Raw genomic sequence first — 17,527 nt, forward strand, 5'->3', positions numbered from 1 at the left:
GACTGTTCCAGCTGTGCATAGTGCACACCATTGTCATGCCATGGGATTCTGGGAGTTCTAATAGAGCAAGTGGTCTTGAGTTGGCTGTGCCTTCCTCCTTACCAGCGCCTGTTCCAGTTCTCTGCTGATCCTCGTCCCACCCTGCTTTGCCCTTTCCATCACCTCACCACCAGACTTAAAGTGGGAAAGTCTAAAATATTATCTTGTGGTTGTTATTTTGTTGCAGTGTGAGCTGTAACCATGACTACTGAAGTTGGCTCTGCGTCTGAAGTGAAGAAGGGCTCTGACCAGGCTGGAGCAGATGCCCCCAAGGAGAAAGCTAAAGAAGTAGAAAATGAGCAGACTCCAGTATCTGAGCCAGAGGAAGAAAAGGGTTCCCAGCCAGGACCTACGGTTGAAAGGCAAAGCACTCCCCGCCTGCGGAAACGAGGGAAGGATCCGTCTGAGAACAGGGGCATCTCTCGATTCATACCCCCGTGGCTTAAGAAGCAGAGGTCTTACAATTTAGTAGTAGCCAAAGATGGAGGAGATAAAAAAGAACCTACTCAAGCTGATGTGGAAGACCAGATCTTAGACAAAGAGGAATCCCTTCCTGAAGAAGAGAGTCGGGCCAAGGGTGATGCAGAAGAAATGGCTCAGAGGAAGCACCTGGAGGTTCAGGTGGAGGTCAGGGAAGCAAAACCAGCCTTGAAAAGCAGCGTGGAGACCCAGGTAGGTCGGAGAGGACCAGAATGAGGGCATACATAACAGGGGCTAGGGCAGGGATGAGAGCACAGCACACAGGGAAAGGGACTGGCTGGTTTGGGATAATTTCCCCCTTCTGTATTGAGATACTACCTCAGCCTAGTGTGTCCGGAATACAAAACTTGGATTATTAAGCTTTAGTCTTCCCTGTAAATCTTAAAAACTATTCCCAAACAACAAAAGTCAAATCAAAGAGCCACTACCACAGCAGGAAAACCCACACAGCCCTGTCTTAACGTGCCTGTTTCCGAGAGGGTTGACCTTGCCAGGCCCTTTAATTCACCTTTGCCTTATTCAAATAAGTAGTGGTCTCGGCCTCTCCCTCCCCACCCCCTCCCCTCTCTCTCTCTCTCTCTCTCTCTCTCTGTGTGTGTGTGTGTGGTTTGCTTGTGGAAGTCTAGGTTTTCTTGTGGTTTAAGATTTTAGAAACTTTGTTATTTCAATGCTATTAAAGTACAGCTGCTGGAATATAGTTTCTTTTATTCATTTAATGCTTACATCACTAACCTGGAAAAATAATGGGTAATAAAAAATGATACAAGAAAGGGTAAAAAGCTTAAAACCCTAAAGTTTAAAGGTGTTAATACTGAAAATCATATTTCTCATTAAAGATTCTTCTTGGGGCTGAGGGTATGGTTGGAGTGCTTGCTACTATGTTCATAACTGGGATAAGTTACCAGTCTGCTTACTGTTTGATCATTTTTTTCTTGTTAATGCTGTCTTCTACAGGTTGGTTAACTTTAATGTGGACTCACTTTTTGTTTTGGCAGCCTGCTGAAGAAGTGAGGAAGGACAAGGAGGAAACGATACAAGACACACAGGAAGAGAAACTGGAAGGAGGTGCAGCCAAAAGGGAGACAAAGGAAGTACAGACAAGTGAGCTGAAGGCAGAGGTGGCCTCTCAGAAAGCTACCAAGAAGACCAAGACTGTCCTGGCCAAAGTGACCCTTCTAGATGGCACGGAATACAGCTGTGACCTTGAGGTGAGGCAGAGAGTTCTCCTCGTGACAGAATAAATGCAGGCTGCCATCTCGGAGGCACAATCGCTCTGTGCCCCTTTCACCAAGTTCCTACAGGCCAGGTTGTCGTAATTGTGCTTTTAAAGTACTAACTGCGTGTAGAAGGAGCGCCATTGTTCCCTTGTCACACAGCACCTCCTGCCTCGCTGTTAAGCAGGGGTGATGCTCTGCCATGGCCGTTCAGTCTCGAATGGTTTGTGTCTGGTCTGAAAGATCTGCTTTGATACCACCTCTATAGGATATCTTACATGAGAAATGCAATTATAGCTTTAAGTTGACTTTTAGAGTAATGAGATTTCAGCAGTTAAACTCTTGAGAAGGAGAACGATGTTCACCTAGGCCATTAGCTTTGTTTCGTTTAGTGAGAAGATGCCTGTGCTTTGTAAGAGGTGTCATTCCTGGCACTGACGTTGAGAGACCCAAGTGGTGCCTTAGAGTCGCAGCTCAGGGCTTTCTGTCACCTCAGTTCTTCACAGTGACATTTTTTTCACATGACATGCATTAATAGTTAGTGTCCCCTGAACTGTGGTGAAGTTCTTTGCGTGGCTCCTCATGTTTCATGTAAGACTCCATTCTCAGTTCACAGTGGGAGGTAAAGGCTTAGACTCAGTAACTGCCAGGTGGTGGCAGAGCCAGGTGGCAGCTTGGCACTAGAGCTTGTGAGCATGTCCTCGGAATTACAGCCATCCCACCAGTGAGCTGACTAAAAATTAGCCAAATTCCTGACAGTTTTTTTTTTTTTTTTTTTGCCTTCATTTTGGTTTTTGGAGACAGGGTTTCTCTGCAAGTGGCCCTGGCTGTCCAGGAACTTGATCTGTAGATTAGCCTGGCCTTGAACCCACAGAGATCTTCCTGCCTCTGTCTGCCAAGTGAGTGCTGGGATAAAGGCATGTGCCATCTCCAGTATCATTCATATTTAACAGCTTGCTAAACCGCCTGTGGCTATCTAGTAGAACAGTGCTTTTATTATATTTGAAGATACTCTATTGCCAGGCAAGGATACTCAGGGAACACTTATAATTGATTTCCTTATCTTTTTATAAATCCTCTGGACCTTCTACCCATGTGTATATAATAGTGCTGGCACTGAGGCATTTCAAAACTAGAGTAACAAAGAATTAAGAATCCTTATCTTAGTTGGTACTTGGTGTTATAACAAAATACTTTAGAAGAGGTAGTTTTTAAAGAATAAGAGTCCAGTGATTTTCAGTCTGTGGGTTCAGACCCCTTTGGGGTTCACATATCATGCATATCATGGGCAGGGTCAGAGAAGGCTAGCAGCTCCTTTACCGCCTTGTCTGAGTGCGCTAAGGGAGGCTCCACCTCCTAATACATGGTTAAGCCCATGGCCAACAGACAAGGCAAGGGTCCACTTTCCCCATACCTATTCAGTATCACGCTTGATCTTAGCAGGAGCAGTGAGACAACTGAAAGACAAGATACAACTAGGAAAGGAAGAAGCTGTGATTGTATCCATAAAGGACCCTAAGTCACCAGGAAACTCCATAGCAGAGAAGCACCTTCATCAAAGAATCAGGATGCAGAAACAATCAACAGCAGGAATAAATACTCCGTTTCTTTTTTCTTACTTACATTTTTGTTGCAAATTTACTGTGTTATTTTCCTTCCAAAACCAACAACTAAGTTTTGTTTACTGATTATTTTTTACTTTTTAATATTTCCCCCTTTGCTTACCCTGCCCCCCCTTCCCCCCCCCCCAGCCCATTCCTGTGTTTTCTGATTTTTTTGAGTTTAATACTTAGAAATACTGCTTTTCTGGGTCTTCATTTCATCTTCTAGTCTTTTCCATAGTATTACAGTTTAGTTTGACTTTGGAATTTATGCATCTGATTTAGGGTTTCCAGTGTGTGTATATACACATGGGCGTGCTGTGGGAGAGTTTCTTTTTTTTCCAGAATCCAAATTTTTTGTTGCATTGTGCTCAGAATGTGGTCTAAAGTAGAGATTCTGTTGTGTTTAAGACCTCACAGCAGGATATCTCGTCAGCATAGTTCTCGTAGAGTTTCATAAGCATGCATTCTTTTATTTATACAGAGGTTTGGATTTGTCCTTGATCCAATTAATTACGTCTGTTTCATGGCTGTCCTGTTTAACTGCATTGGCGATTGATTTCTAAGTGTGTTAAAATGGCTGTATTCATTTCATAACTTGCCTTAGCATTCCTGTAAATTTTTATTTTCTAAAAATCTCTAAAATCTCTAAAATCTCTAAAATCTCTCTCTCTCTCTCTCTCTCTCTCTCTCTCTCTCTCTCTCTCTCTCTCTCTCTCTCTCNCTCTCTCTCTCTCTCTCTCTCTCTCTCTCTCTCTCTCTCTCTCTCTCTATCAGGCTGGCCTTGAGCTCAGAAATCCTCCTGCCTCTGCCTTCCAAGTGCTGGAATTAAAGGCGTGTGCCACCACGCCCGGCTATTTTCTAAAATCTTAGGCTAGATTATTAACTTCAGAATTATATATTGCTGACCATTTCCTTGATTGTTGTATTGTACCTGAATCCATTTTACTAGATACTAATATTACTACTATAGTAGCATTTTGGTTAGAAATCGCCTGCTTTACCTTCTGCCATTTCTTTTAAAATTGAAATAACTTGTTTTTAAATTTATCCTTTAACTAGTGAATTTACAGAGGTATTTCTCACAGCCCAGATGCCTGTGACTCTATTCTACTGTCTGCGTTTGGGGTATCTCTTTGTTTACTTGCTCCCCACTTTCATTGTTCTTTTTTGGGAATTGTCTGTATATTATAGACACTGATTTGAAGTTTGCTCCTCCTGTGCTTGTGTTAATGTGTGTTTATTAGATCTCTGATCTAATTTTAGAATACTACAAAGTAAAAGTGTAGCTAGTCTTCTATGATTGATTCTGTTGCTTGCAGAGAATCTGTTTGTTGTGTTCCCCAAAGCAGACTTAGATAATACCCAGGGCTAAAAGCTGCAACTTAGTCCTTTAATTTATCAAGAATTAAGCTTTATTATAAGAGTCTCATAATTTTATGAGAGTATGCACTTATATTCTTTTTCTTTAATATGGGATTGTTTAACATGCTACTTTAAGAAGAAACTTTTGAAGACAGTAGATCATAAATCAGCATTATAGCAACTGTGTTGAGTGAATGTCTTATTCTTTTCAGGCACAAAGCAAAATAAAATCTGGTACCCTCCTCCTAGTATGTGCTGGCGTAGTGCAGAAGTCATGTGCTGTATCTCCCGTTGTAATGAATGTTTCTTTCATCTAAATTTTCTTCTCACTGTGGTTGCTTGGTAACATTAGTTTGGATCTCTGTCTTCTCAGCCCTGCTGCATGTGCTCCTCAGGAGTAGAGTGCAGAGGTTGTGAGCCATGGTTGGGTGCCCTCCTGCTTCCTGTCCCGTGCTGGCCTAAACTCCTGGCTGATGTGCTCATGCTGCTGTCTGGGCTCCAGCAGATCTACACCGGAAATTAGTGTCTGAGTTCTAGTTGAGGAAGTATGTGTTGGAAACTGGCTATTAATGCATTTCTGAGCAGTCGAGAAAGGCACATACAGTGTAAGGCACATAGGGGTTTTTTGGTGGCTTGGGAGAACTGTCAGTAAGTGTTGTATTTCTCGTTGTTTTCCATTTCTGTTTGTGCTGTGCCTGTTGTGGCTCTCTATTTCTGTATGTGCTGTGTCTGATTTTCAGTTGTTCTTAGGTTCTATACGACATGCCAGTAAGGAGGACTAATCATTTCTCACCCACATTGGTAGAGGAAAGCATTAGATAACTGGCACCAGCCAGGAGAGGTGCTGCATACCTTTAATCCCAGCACTCTGGGAGGCAGAGGCAGAGGCAGAGGCAGACCTGCTCTACAGAGTGAGTTTCAGCATAGCCAGGGCTATACAGAGAAACTCCATCTTGAAAAACAAAAACAAATAAAAGAAAATTGACCACTGTAGGAAGTCTATATAGAATGTCTATTCACAGGGTCTTTATTGAATAGACAGGATTTGGAAGATGTCAAATGCCAGTATAAGATTAAAACTGACCCCTAGAGCAAAGGGGCCAGGAATAGTGGGACTGAAAAGATCAAGATGCCAGTTAAGGTTTGGAAACTGTTGGCTGTCTTGTTGCAGTAGCTGAGGGGTAGGGTGTTAACAGTTCACTGCACTGGTTAGCATACGCATGGATGGTCCACGTAGGTGACAGGCTTTATGTGATTTGTCAGTTTGGCAAATTGCTGTTTGTATTTCCTATCAGTGTTTTGTCAGTGAAGGGTCCATCTTTGACTATCTGATGTAATATTGAATGTCTTTAATTTAGGAAGCATAATTCTGTAAGATTGTTTTGTCCTATCTAATCGTCATCTCTCCTACTTAGATCCCTCGACAGATAGAATTAACATTCAGGATATGTGTAATGTACTCATATACATATTATATTATTTTTACTGCTTTGTAAATATATGTAATATGTTCATTTCTATATACCCATGTATGCGTGTAGAGGAAGAATGGATATTGACAAGAACATATTTGACATGGGCTTAACTAAATTTCTAAGGATGGCCTCGAACTCCTGAGCTGAGAGTGTTCTCCTCCCTCAGCCTCCTCCAGGATCTGGGACAGTAGAATACATGGGACTTGCCTTACTGGTTTGTTTTGGGGGTTTTTTTTTTGAGGGGTGTGGGTGGAGTTCCTGTTTCAAAATTCTTCTCTCAGGGACCCCCCTGAAACCTGTTTATTTTGCTCTAGAGCCCCAGGATAAAGACAGCTGCCAAATAAACTGGTTTCAAACACTTCTGTCACCTTTGAAGTTGGTGTTTTTTTGAGAAAGGAGCTGCAGGTTAAAATTAACACGTTAAAGAATGTCACACATATTTGCCAGAGTCCCAGAAGGTGGAAATGACAAGCAAAGATTGGACAAAGATTAGACATGGATTGTTTAAGCTCAGAGGACCCCATGGAAATGGTTTGACAGTGTGCACTCAGATGTGTGCGCTCAGGCTTAGGAAGTGATAGTTCACAGTGACTTAATGCTTTTCCTTTTATCCAAAGCCTACTATATCTTTATGCATTTGTTTCAGATTGTTACGTACCTTTTCATTATTGTCCATGAAAATTGCTATTTATATATTATTCTAAAATATCGTTTGATAAATTGAATTGCACACATATTTTAATACTTTTGAGGATTATTATTTTTACTATTACTTTCGAGAAAAAAAATTCAAAATATATCTAGCCCTGAATAGCCTAGAACTGTCCATGTAGTTCAGCTTACAGAGATCTCCCTGCCTCTGCCTCCTGAGTGCTGAGATTAAAGGTGTGTACCACCTAGGCAATGAGCAGTATTATATTTTTAAATGAATGCCATATCAACTTTCATCCCATTCTGTTATTTAAGTGATATATGACAACCTAATTAGGTACCAGAGCTTTCGTTGTGCAGAATTTTAGGGTCTTTGGATTCTGCACGCTGGCTCCAGACACTTGGCTGGAGGAGTCTCTGCTGCCGCTGCAGAAGTCACTTACCCACTGGTGTGCTAAAGCAGCAGGGCTCCTTCCTAGAAGGAACAATCCAGTGAGGTTTATGTGACGCCGTGGGGCAGCAGGACGTTTATATTTACTTCCTATTGACTCTTCCTAGGTCTTGGGCACATGACTTCCTGCCTTTTCTTCTGTCCTCAGATTCAGTAAGAATGAAAACATTGGCTTCCTGTCTTTCTAGGATTGAGCTGGATTTTCTCGAGCTTGTAATTAAATCTGTGTATAGTTTTGAAAGTTGGAGTAAGTCTGGATGTGGGGAGGCTTGAGAAGTGTGAGTATGTGTGCACCCTGAGTAAAAGCTCACATTTTCCTCTGGCATGTGTGCGTTTTCCCACGTGTTAATTTTGTCTGTGAATTGAAGGCATTGTTTTAGCCCACACAGAAATGTCACAACCATTCGTCCAGATTAATGAATAAGGCAGTCAGAAAACAGGCTGTCAGCAGAGAACAGTGTGCAGTGAGGTCTGCAGTACTTCTCTGGACTAATCCTGACACCCAGAAATCCAGTTTCTTATCCTTGCCTTTGGGTGTGCTACGTCTTTGTGTCTACTTTTGTCAACTAGGCTTGTTTTCAAGCTACAGTTGTGACCCTTAAGTTATCTGCATACTCTAGATCATACTTCCAGATCTCAGTGGATCTAGAAGTTGGGATACTCTAAAATCCCATATAGATGGGTATGTGTGTACATGTGTGCATGTATTTGGAACTGGGAATAATTTATGTGCAAATTTAAAATTACAGTGACTAGATCGAAACGTAGTGTCTCTGACCAGCTCTCCGTTTATTCCTTAGGTTATTACAAAGGTTTAAGGTTGTAATTGTGTTGATTATTCCTTAGGTTATTACAAAGGTTTAAGGTTGTAATTGTGTTGAAGGACTTAAAAATCAAAAAAAAAAAAAAAGTGGCAAAGGCTGTCATGCCATGGAAGTGGTAGAACCTTTTGGATTCACTTGAAAAATTCAAAGAACCTACATTTGTGGCAGCTGGACGGACTCTTATTTAAGCCACAAATAGCTGGTCACTAGGGACTGTTAGGTGTGACCCCAGGCTATCTTCCCTCCCCTGTTCATACAAAATGACCTTATCCTTAACTTCCTGAGTTGTAAAGTTTCTGGTCATATGATCTCTCCTTGTGTTCCTCAGCTACACGATTCTTCTCTGGTCTATAGCATCTGATTCATATCCAGCTCACATGCTGTTAGTGTGTTCAGTTATCACACAATGACATGTGAAGGAGTCTTTGTTGTTGAACAGCTGCTAAGTTCTTGTTGGATTTCCTTTAATACTTTCATTGCTTCTTTACCTACAACTTTACTTTCTCCCCGCAGAGCATTTGTGTAAGACTTTGCCTTAAGTTACTTCTCCTAAAGAGTAATTATTCCCATTTACTTTCTTGTACAGAAACAGGGCTTTTCTCCGTAGCTCTGGGTGTCTTGGTACCTGCTCTGGCTCTTTGACTGCAAGAGGTCCCACTTCTTTTGCTAGAGTGATGGGGTTAAAGGTGTGCACCACCACGTCCTGCTGCTTTGTACACTTCTTATCCTTTTTTCCTAAGATAGCTTGATAGCATTTGTGTTACTCATTTCATCTTTCTCTGATCCTCACTGCACTGACTTGTAGAAATTCTTCCAGGCCTTAGTGAGTGAAAATAACTCATTATATTTCTGCAGAAGGTTGTTGTCCAGGTCCAGGAGTAAGAGCATTCTACATAAGAGACCTCTCAGGAGTTGGCAGGCTGCAGGGATCTATGAGAGTTCTTGGCTTTTCTTGAAATAGTGAATCTCTGACTGGGTTGGGCTTGAAAAGGTGAATCAGCAATGCCTTATTCCAAAGTCTTTTCTTTAATAATGCCTCCTCTTGAAAGGATGGATTCGAATTTTGGATAGTCATCAAGTCTCTAATATTCTTTCCACTTTTGATTTTAAAATGCCAGGATTGTTTTTCTGACAAATCAGTGGCATTTTTGAAAGCAATGAACTTGCCATTTGAAAGTAACTCAAAGTGTGAGTGATCATCTTTGACTCTTTCTTCTAGAGATCCTTTCTCCTGGGCACTGTGTGGTAGCTTTGCCTGTGCCCACCTATTGGTAGTGAATGACAAAAAGAAATATAAAAGGAGGATAGGACTGTTCCTAGGTATGGAGGGGAGGCTTATTATAGATATGAAGGAGAGAATAGCCAGAGGCAGAGATATCTGGGACAGTCCAGAGTGAGCCTGAGCCTGAGAGTTCAGGCTAGATTTGGGGGTTGCCAGCCATACCTTGTAACTAACTGATGGGACTGAGAGATTCTGGGAGAAACTGGCAGCTCAGTTAGCCATTTGTCTTGGGTTTGAGATATAATTGGTAGCCATTTCTTTGGGCTGCTTTTCTCATTAAATAATGAAGTGCTATTTAAGTTATGGTGGGAACATTCAGAATAAAATTGGTAAAAGTCTACATAGGCATAGTTTTCTCATCTCTAAATATGGAGGGATTCAAAAACTACCAAACACCAACAAAAATTGGCAGATTTTCGTTAGGATTTATCAGATGAAGTGGTGTGGTGCCATCTTTCATGAAACAACAGAAGGCTTTAGGAAGACTTGCTTCCTTTTAGCTTATATAGAAGGAAAGATATATTAAAATAGCTTATAATTTATGACTCTACTAACAGACACCACATACAATATACTGTCAGCTTCTGTCCGCTGGCTTTATGGGGCCAGTGCTGCCATTTTTGAGCTAAGTTTGCTTCCTTGGGTGGCTTTAACTAGGACAGTCCAATTGCTCGAAGCCACTGAAAACATTACTACTAACATATCATCAATAACGTGCATTCTTCAGTGTGTAATCTTACCGAGAGGTACATTACTGTCCATGGGAGAGGCTGCAGAGAAGGACATGGACACCCACCTCCTGGCCTTTGAGGCTGCTTTCTGAAGTCTGGTTGGTGTGAACGTCATTGTCTGCTGGTGGCTATGCGTAGGGCCGTGGTGCTGTGTATGCTGCTGGCAAGAGAGAGAGGGAGAGAGAGAGAGAGAGGGAGAGAGACTCTGAGAGAGAATAAATATGTTTGTGAATTCACTAAACTAGATATATAGCTTGTCTAGAGATCAGAACTAAGTGTATGTTTTCAGTTCTAAATCTTAGTTTATGTAACAGATTTTCTATAATTTGTTTCATCGCAGGATTAAAATAAACTTGTGGATTCTTACCTTAAATGTAACACATATTAAAGTTAGGTTTTAAAAATTCTTTTAAGAATTTTAATTAGTTCTAGCAGTCTTACAACTTCTATTTTGACACTGTCGATAGTTTTCTTAGGGATGATTTTATAAGTGTTGATGTTCTTTCATTTTTTTTACACATTTCTAGATAATTACATTATTTTGCATGCTTATTTAATTGGCTAGAATGGGAGTTTTTAATTTTTTTTTTATTTTTTTGCTATTCTGTTTAAAAAAAATTTTTTTTTCAAAATCTGGTTGTTATTGGTTATCTAAAGGGGGTTGGTTCCCAGAACCTCCACAAATACTCAGAGCCACACAACATAAGTTCTTTTCTGTAAAATAGTAAAACAGCCTAGTATTTTTTTGTATGTATATCCTCCTGTATACTTGAACTTACTGCTAGATCACTTAGAGTTTATAACACTGTTGATACAGTGTAAGTAGATATTAATTTGTATCGGTTTGAGAATGAGTACAAAGGAAAATGTGTGTGTTCAGTCAGTAGTACAGTTTTTTTTTTCCTTCAAATAGGAATTTCTGTAGGTGTCTTCAACTGGGAGGAATTTTTTGAGTTCTTGAAATAATGTTTTCAATTTTTTGAATTTTTATCAATGATCAGAGAAACATAAATGACTTATTTACTTGTAGAATTATGTTTTGAACATATTAAAAAGAAAAAAAGGTCATTGGCTCCGGTATCCTTTTGCTAGAAGTCGAATGAACTTTAGGAACAGATGCGGGACAGGTGACTCACTGTCGGGAGAAGAACTGACAGTCATGCCCTCAGGCTGAGGCTCTTTCCTCCTTTGTACAGCCTTAGTTGACTTCCTCGGCCCCACCACTGTAAATGAGTTATGTTGGCTCTGTGCATACCGTTGTTCTTGCCCTTTTATATTTGCACAGTGTAGTTTTGAGCGAGTGTAGAATGCATAGCTCTGGGGAGTAATGTATGGATTGCATTGTGTGATTCCCGTCACTGCCTTCTTGGCACACAATAAGGGCACTGTGGAGGGGCCTACACGGAGACAGTGATGGTGTTTTAGAAACTGCCATGATGTGTGGCACCCTCTGCAATATGCTGGGTAAGCAGTTGCCCAGATTCCTCCAAGTTGAGGGGCCTCCAGAAATGTTCTGTTTTGGCTTCAGTTACGAATGCCACAAATAACGGAGCAGACTCAGAGCCTGAGCTGAGGCTCACATCTCAGACTGCCTTCCATTAGCTGGGGGCTGCTGGTTGGTTGGTTTGTTTAAAGAGAAATTTCTCATAAGCTAGTCTGCTAGTCCTTGAGTAAAATACTTTTGAAAACACATCTTACCTATCTTATTTTCTCTATCTCCTTTGCACGTCTCTAATATATTATGTAGCTTCTACCAAAACAAACAAACAAAACCAAAAACGATGTGGGCTGGTGAAAGTTTCAGCCCCTAGAGTGTCAGCACCGAGACCTGGAGTGAATCCCCAGCGTCCACGCAGGAAGCCCTGGGAGGCAGGCGCAGACTGGCTACAGCTGGGCACGCAGGCACAGGATCCCTTGGACTGGCTAACCAGAAGTTTAGCTGAACCCAGTGAGCTTTGGATTCCGAGACCTCTTCTCAGAACTGAGGATGAGGAAGACTGCACATATATGCATGTGTACCCCTTGCCGTATGGACACACATGTGTGAACTTACACAGATCAGCCCTACATACAGACACATAAAGTGTCTGTCCGTGCCTGGAGTTGAGCAGTCTCCCCACTGCACCCTTCTTTTCCCTGGTTATGCAATGCTGAGGTGTAAGTTGGGTTATCGAGTGGCACATGGAGGATTTAAACTGTCAAGCTTGTTGAAATTTGATATAAAAACAAAAAATTAGTTTTTCAAAATGTGGTTGGTAAGTAAGTTTTATGAACTTTTTCTGACAGTACTGAGGACTGGATCTAGGGCCTCATGGATGCTCTACAAGGTTCCGCCACTGAGATAGTGCCCCATTCCTGATTATGGGGTTTCACTGACTGACAGTTTATATAAGTTACCACATAAGAACAGATACAAAGCAAAGAAATGCCTCAACTGGCAATATGAAACAGCAATGCAGCTGATGGGCACAGCCTGGGAACCCCAGTGGACATGCATATAAATGTGGTGCAGCCTGTTCTGGGACAAATGCAGAGCAGCTTTCTGCCTGAGTAGTTCTCCAGAGGTACGCTCTCGCTTACCGAGGAAAAGCATATGTAGGTTCTCCCTAATTCTTATTTCAGTGTGTTCTTGCTTTAATGCTTTGAATGTCTGTGGGTCGGTAGTGATGAATGAGGACTCATGGGATTGTGTGTGCCTGTTAACCAGAAAGACTGAACTCTGCACTCGAGACTGCTGGACTTTCGGCCTGCATTAATAATATGAGCCATTCCAGTATTGTCCTGGTTTTAATTCAGTGAAGTGTACCGCTTTAGAAGACATTGAGACAAGATATGCCGTTCCTTAAATAACCTAGTCACTGAAGTCCACCAGTATGGGAGGGAGTCAAAGAGTGCTGAGGAAGAAAGTCTAAATATTAGGAAACTGGAATATGCTTTGTAGTAGATGACAATTTAGAGATTAGCCTAGAAGCAGAGTGCGCTTTGACCTTTGGAGGTAAGTAGGAAAGACTGGTGAACTGGTTAGGGAGCGGCTCGCAAGCCTTGCCTACCTCAAGCCCACTCCTACAAGTTCTTCTTTGACCTCTGTGTGTGTTTTGTGGCACACACAAAACCCACACAAATAATTTTTTTTTTTTTTTTAAATCTAGAGAAAGACTTTGAAGGTTTTCTTTATCTGGGCCCAAATCCCCACATTATAATGATAGCCCATGAACTAACTGATGTGTTTATAAAAAGATAAAGAGAGAGAGGGGAGATATATGTTCTATGGAGGTGTAGTCAGATATGAGAGAAGGGAAGGATTTGCCTCGGTGGTCCCATGCTGCCCCCCCCCCCAGCCACATTAAGGTATAGTATAGAATAGAGTTTATTCAGGGCATGGGGAGGGGAGTTATGAGGGTAGGGGAGAGGGAGAGGGAGAGAGGGAAAGAGACTGGCCATGAGCACGTGGAGAGAGAGGGGGAAGGGAATGGGCAGAGAGTGGGGGCAGAAAGGCAAGAGCAAGAGAGGAGGGGGGCAAGCAGCCCCTTTATAGTGAGTCAGGCAACTGTGAGGTGGAGCTTAGACAAAATGCTAACACTAACTATATACTTTTAAAGTATATTTTTGCAAAAAATTAAAGTGTAACTATCATTTTCTCACTTCATTTCCTTCCCACAGTACCTCCGATGTTGTCATCCTCCAACCTTCCTGTGCCCTTCATATCCACTGACAGCTCCTCTTAAATGCACGGCCTCCTTTTCTTTGATTGCTATTTTGATTGTTATTGGTATATGTGTGGGAGGAATAATTAGTCTTTCCTAAGGATAGGCCCCCTAATTGCTTATCCAGTACCAAGTAGTCAGCCATGAACCTGAAATCATATATGTACAAGCAACACATAAATGGAGTTGGACATGCTGACTTACAGGCATATAGATACAAACTGCTAATTTTGATACAAGTTGTAAGCAGATGTCTTTCATTTTGCTTGGTTGGCAAATGCTCATTTGTAATCCTTCCACCTAACAGAATTGTAGTTGTTTATAAGAAAAAAACTTAATGGCTGGACATAGTTTTGCATGTCTATAATCTAGCACTCAGGAAACTGAGACAAGAGGATTTCAAATTTGAGGCCAACTGATCTAATTCTAATACCCTAGCACAAACACAGAAGAAACCTGCCTTCCTAGACAGAAGTTTAAGTGTTACACTTACAGAGATCTACCATTAATTCTACAAAAGAAATTCAGAAAAGCAGATGGGAAAACTGGATCATTTCAACTTACTGTAATTTCAAAGGAGGTTGAATTAAATAACGGAAACTTGAATTATATTTAACACTTATTTTTTATAGCAGCTTAATTCCTCTATAGGCCTTCTGTGAATTCATGAAATAGCTCATATATTTTATTAAACATGTTATACACTTAAATGAATTCTCTCTGCTCCATAGGCAGCATTTTACTGTCTATTGAGTTCATTGTCTGTCTTTCCTAGTTGAATAAACATTTCTTGAGACCATTTGTTTTATTCATCATTGTTTCTCCACTGACTAACATGGGAGCTGACATCTATTGCTGGGCCAGCGTATTTAGCCTTCTAGCCTGGCAAACACTTCAGCCATGTGTGAATGGGACAGGGCCTACCACTATAGTGACTGCCTGTGCAGTGTAGTGCCTGCATGCCCGGTTCATCTTATGGATCCTGCAGTGTCTCTGAGGAGAAATTCATTCCACTAGGCTTAGTGAGCACCAAAAGTGAGAAGTTGGGCCTCTTAGAAACCTGCGTTCTCTGCTTCCAGAATCACTGCCTCCTCTGAGATTCACATGCGATGTCATGTTCATGGTTTCTTGTTTTCTTCTTAGATACAGTTGATGGTCCTTGGCATTTCCATAGCACTGACGAGTGGAGATTCCGAGTGGAAGTTTAGAAGCAGCTGTGCATAGTCAGCTTCTCCTGGGCTGCTAAAATATCCATGTCTTAGAGAGGGGTGGAAACCTAACAGGAGGAACGGCCTGAGCGGAGTAGAAACCCAGCCATGGTTGACCTAGATGCTTTGCATCTCCTGTCTCATTCCCTTGATTGTTAGAGAGCTGAGAGGTGGTTCTTGCTTCTGGGTTACAAGTAGGAGGCTAAGTGGTCTCCTGTTGTCACACTGCCTAGTAACAGAAAAGTTCCTGAGATGCGGAGTGATGTCGAACAGCGGGGTCTGACTGCAGCTCCCGTGTTAGGGTTTGATGTATTGCTCAGCATAGGAACGCCAGACTCTGGGTGGCTCTGTGGATGTGTCCCTACTAGTCTTATAGGGTAAAGTGTCCAGTAGAGCTGTGTCTGAGATAGAAACTATTGAAAAGACACGAGTTTACAGAAATTGACTGTAAGCTGGAGTGTATTTTCTCTATGATGTCATCTTAGATGTCTCTTAACTATTCCTATTTTCAAGGACTGTAGCCAGTAGTTACACATTTTAATTCATTTCATGCTTGCCATATACCTTGTATCAAATTCTATTATTCTCATAGCTGTGGAAACTGGTGGTGGAGTAAGGTAAATGTCTTGCCTTCAGTCACTTATTTTATTAAGAGGTAGTGATGTATATAGTTTCTGTATACTATAAACATATAAATAATAGAACCACATGTCTACCTTAGTAACTTAACTATCAACTGCTGACCATTAATCCTCAATGATAGACACAGCACATTGCTTATGGTAATATAATTTGTGTGAATTTCTTTCATTTACTACTGAAATAGTAATCATAGTTTTGAAACATTTAGTAGAGGTACCAGATTCTACTCCCAAAGGTCTGTGTCTGTCTGTCTATCTCTCTGTGTGTATGTATAATTTCTATGTACTGCATGAACAAATAGGTGCATATTTTAAAAATGGGGCATCTGCTGAGCCCTCTTTTTCTTGGTCCCGCTCTGATTTCACTGGTAACTAGTTGTGCTACCTGTAAGCGTGTGGGGAGGGGATGCCTGTCCGACTCAGCTTACAGTTAGGACATTCCAGGGTTGTGCATCTTAACTGGAAATGAGTATGCTTTATCACTGGTTAAATGGCAATCACTTTTTCTATGTCTTCCTGGGGCTTTTAAGTCTCTTTTACATTTCCTAAAGAATGGCTATTCTCCAGAAAACTAGAAATAAAAACATAATTTAAGTGGAAAAAGCTGGTGTTGTATAAATATCTTGGAATAGTAGCAACAAGGAAATAAAGCCTCAGTGCTGACCAGCATGACTTGTGAGAGGTCACATCAGTCAGGGTCACAGAGTGGCCTTCATGAGTTGTGATAGGTCAGTCACATCAGATGGTTTCGTCGGGCAGTGTTCTTAAGAACAGTGAATCATATTCAGGTTTTGAGGGGAAACTTGAAATACGTTTTACTGTTCACATGAGTAGATGAATACTTAGCATTTTGCTTTTTAAATGTCAATGAGAATAGCAGTAAAGCAGAATGCATTTAGTTATGAATTTTAGAACGATACTTTGTATCATTAGGACATTAGAAAATAAATACTTAAAATTAATTTGTAATAAATGACTGATGCTTTAAAAATAATATTTTAAAATTTATTAGTATATAAAATTTTATTATGGCTTTTTTTTTTCATACAAAATTTGTCTTGTTGTTTTTCTTCGCCCCCATTTTCACCTCGTTTGCTCCTGCCCCAGTCCTCCCTGTCTCCTTTCCTGTCCCATGCCTCTTTCCCACTAACCTCCTCTTTCTCTTTCTTCATCTCCTTTAGAAAAGTAAAGGCTTGCTCTGTTTTTCTGCAGAAACGTGCTAAGGGACAAGTGTTGTTTGACCGAGTGTGCGAGCACCTGAACCTCTTGGAGAAGGACTACTTTGGACTTGTATTTCAGGATCATCCTGAGCAGAAAGTAAGCAATTACAACTCTATGTCTTTTTATGTGTATTTCTTGTAAACAGTTTAATTTCACAATAAATTTAACTTTCATTTACATGATTATAAAGAGATTTTTGGCAAATATTTAAAAGTGATTATGTGAGAGACTCACTAAAGCTTTTTGGCATTTTGGATGTGTACAATGCATCAGCAGCAGACGGAATGGAATATTTTCCCATCTTATTTGAGATTGAAAAACTGATTAGCTCTTGAATTCACAGTGGAATCAACTTCCGTAATAAGTTGTTGAGGGGAAAGCATTTCAAAACATGTACATTAAAGGATTCAATAGTGGGAAAATTGATGATGTACCATGAAGAATATCTTTTTAAATAATACTGTCTCAGCCATGACCTGTTTTTGCCTCGTGGTGCTCTAAATACAGTGGCCAAGTAGGCTCCTGTTAGCAACATACAGATGTGCAGTGACCTGTGTAGTAGTAGTTATTGAATAAGCCTGAACCACAGGGAGCTGGGTGCCAGAGGCTTGGGAAGAAGTGCTTGCTTACAGGACTTGAG

The 17,527-nt window shown here is 41.0% G+C and overlaps 1 protein-coding gene across 9 annotated transcripts in view; it reads left to right on the forward strand.

The window, feature by feature from the left end:
- Epb41l2 (erythrocyte membrane protein band 4.1 like 2) overlaps positions 1 to 17,527 on the forward strand; it is a 154,731-nt gene that overhangs the window by 77,479 nt on the left and 59,725 nt on the right. For all 9 annotated transcript variants that reach the window (XM_029482274.1, XM_021174888.2, XM_029482275.1 and 6 more), the window contains exons 2-4: positions 227 to 711; positions 1,515 to 1,727; positions 16,879 to 16,983. In XM_029482274.1, the coding sequence (XP_029338134.1) occupies positions 241 to 711; positions 1,515 to 1,727; positions 16,879 to 16,983 (789 nt within the window). In that variant the 5' untranslated portion in view covers positions 227 to 240. The remainder of the gene's footprint in view (positions 1 to 226; positions 712 to 1,514; positions 1,728 to 16,878; positions 16,984 to 17,527) is intronic.

This window comes from Mus caroli, chromosome 10, assembly GCF_900094665.2.
Source record: "Mus caroli chromosome 10, CAROLI_EIJ_v1.1, whole genome shotgun sequence".
In the NCBI taxonomy this organism is placed as follows: domain Eukaryota; kingdom Metazoa; phylum Chordata; class Mammalia; order Rodentia; family Muridae; genus Mus; species Mus caroli.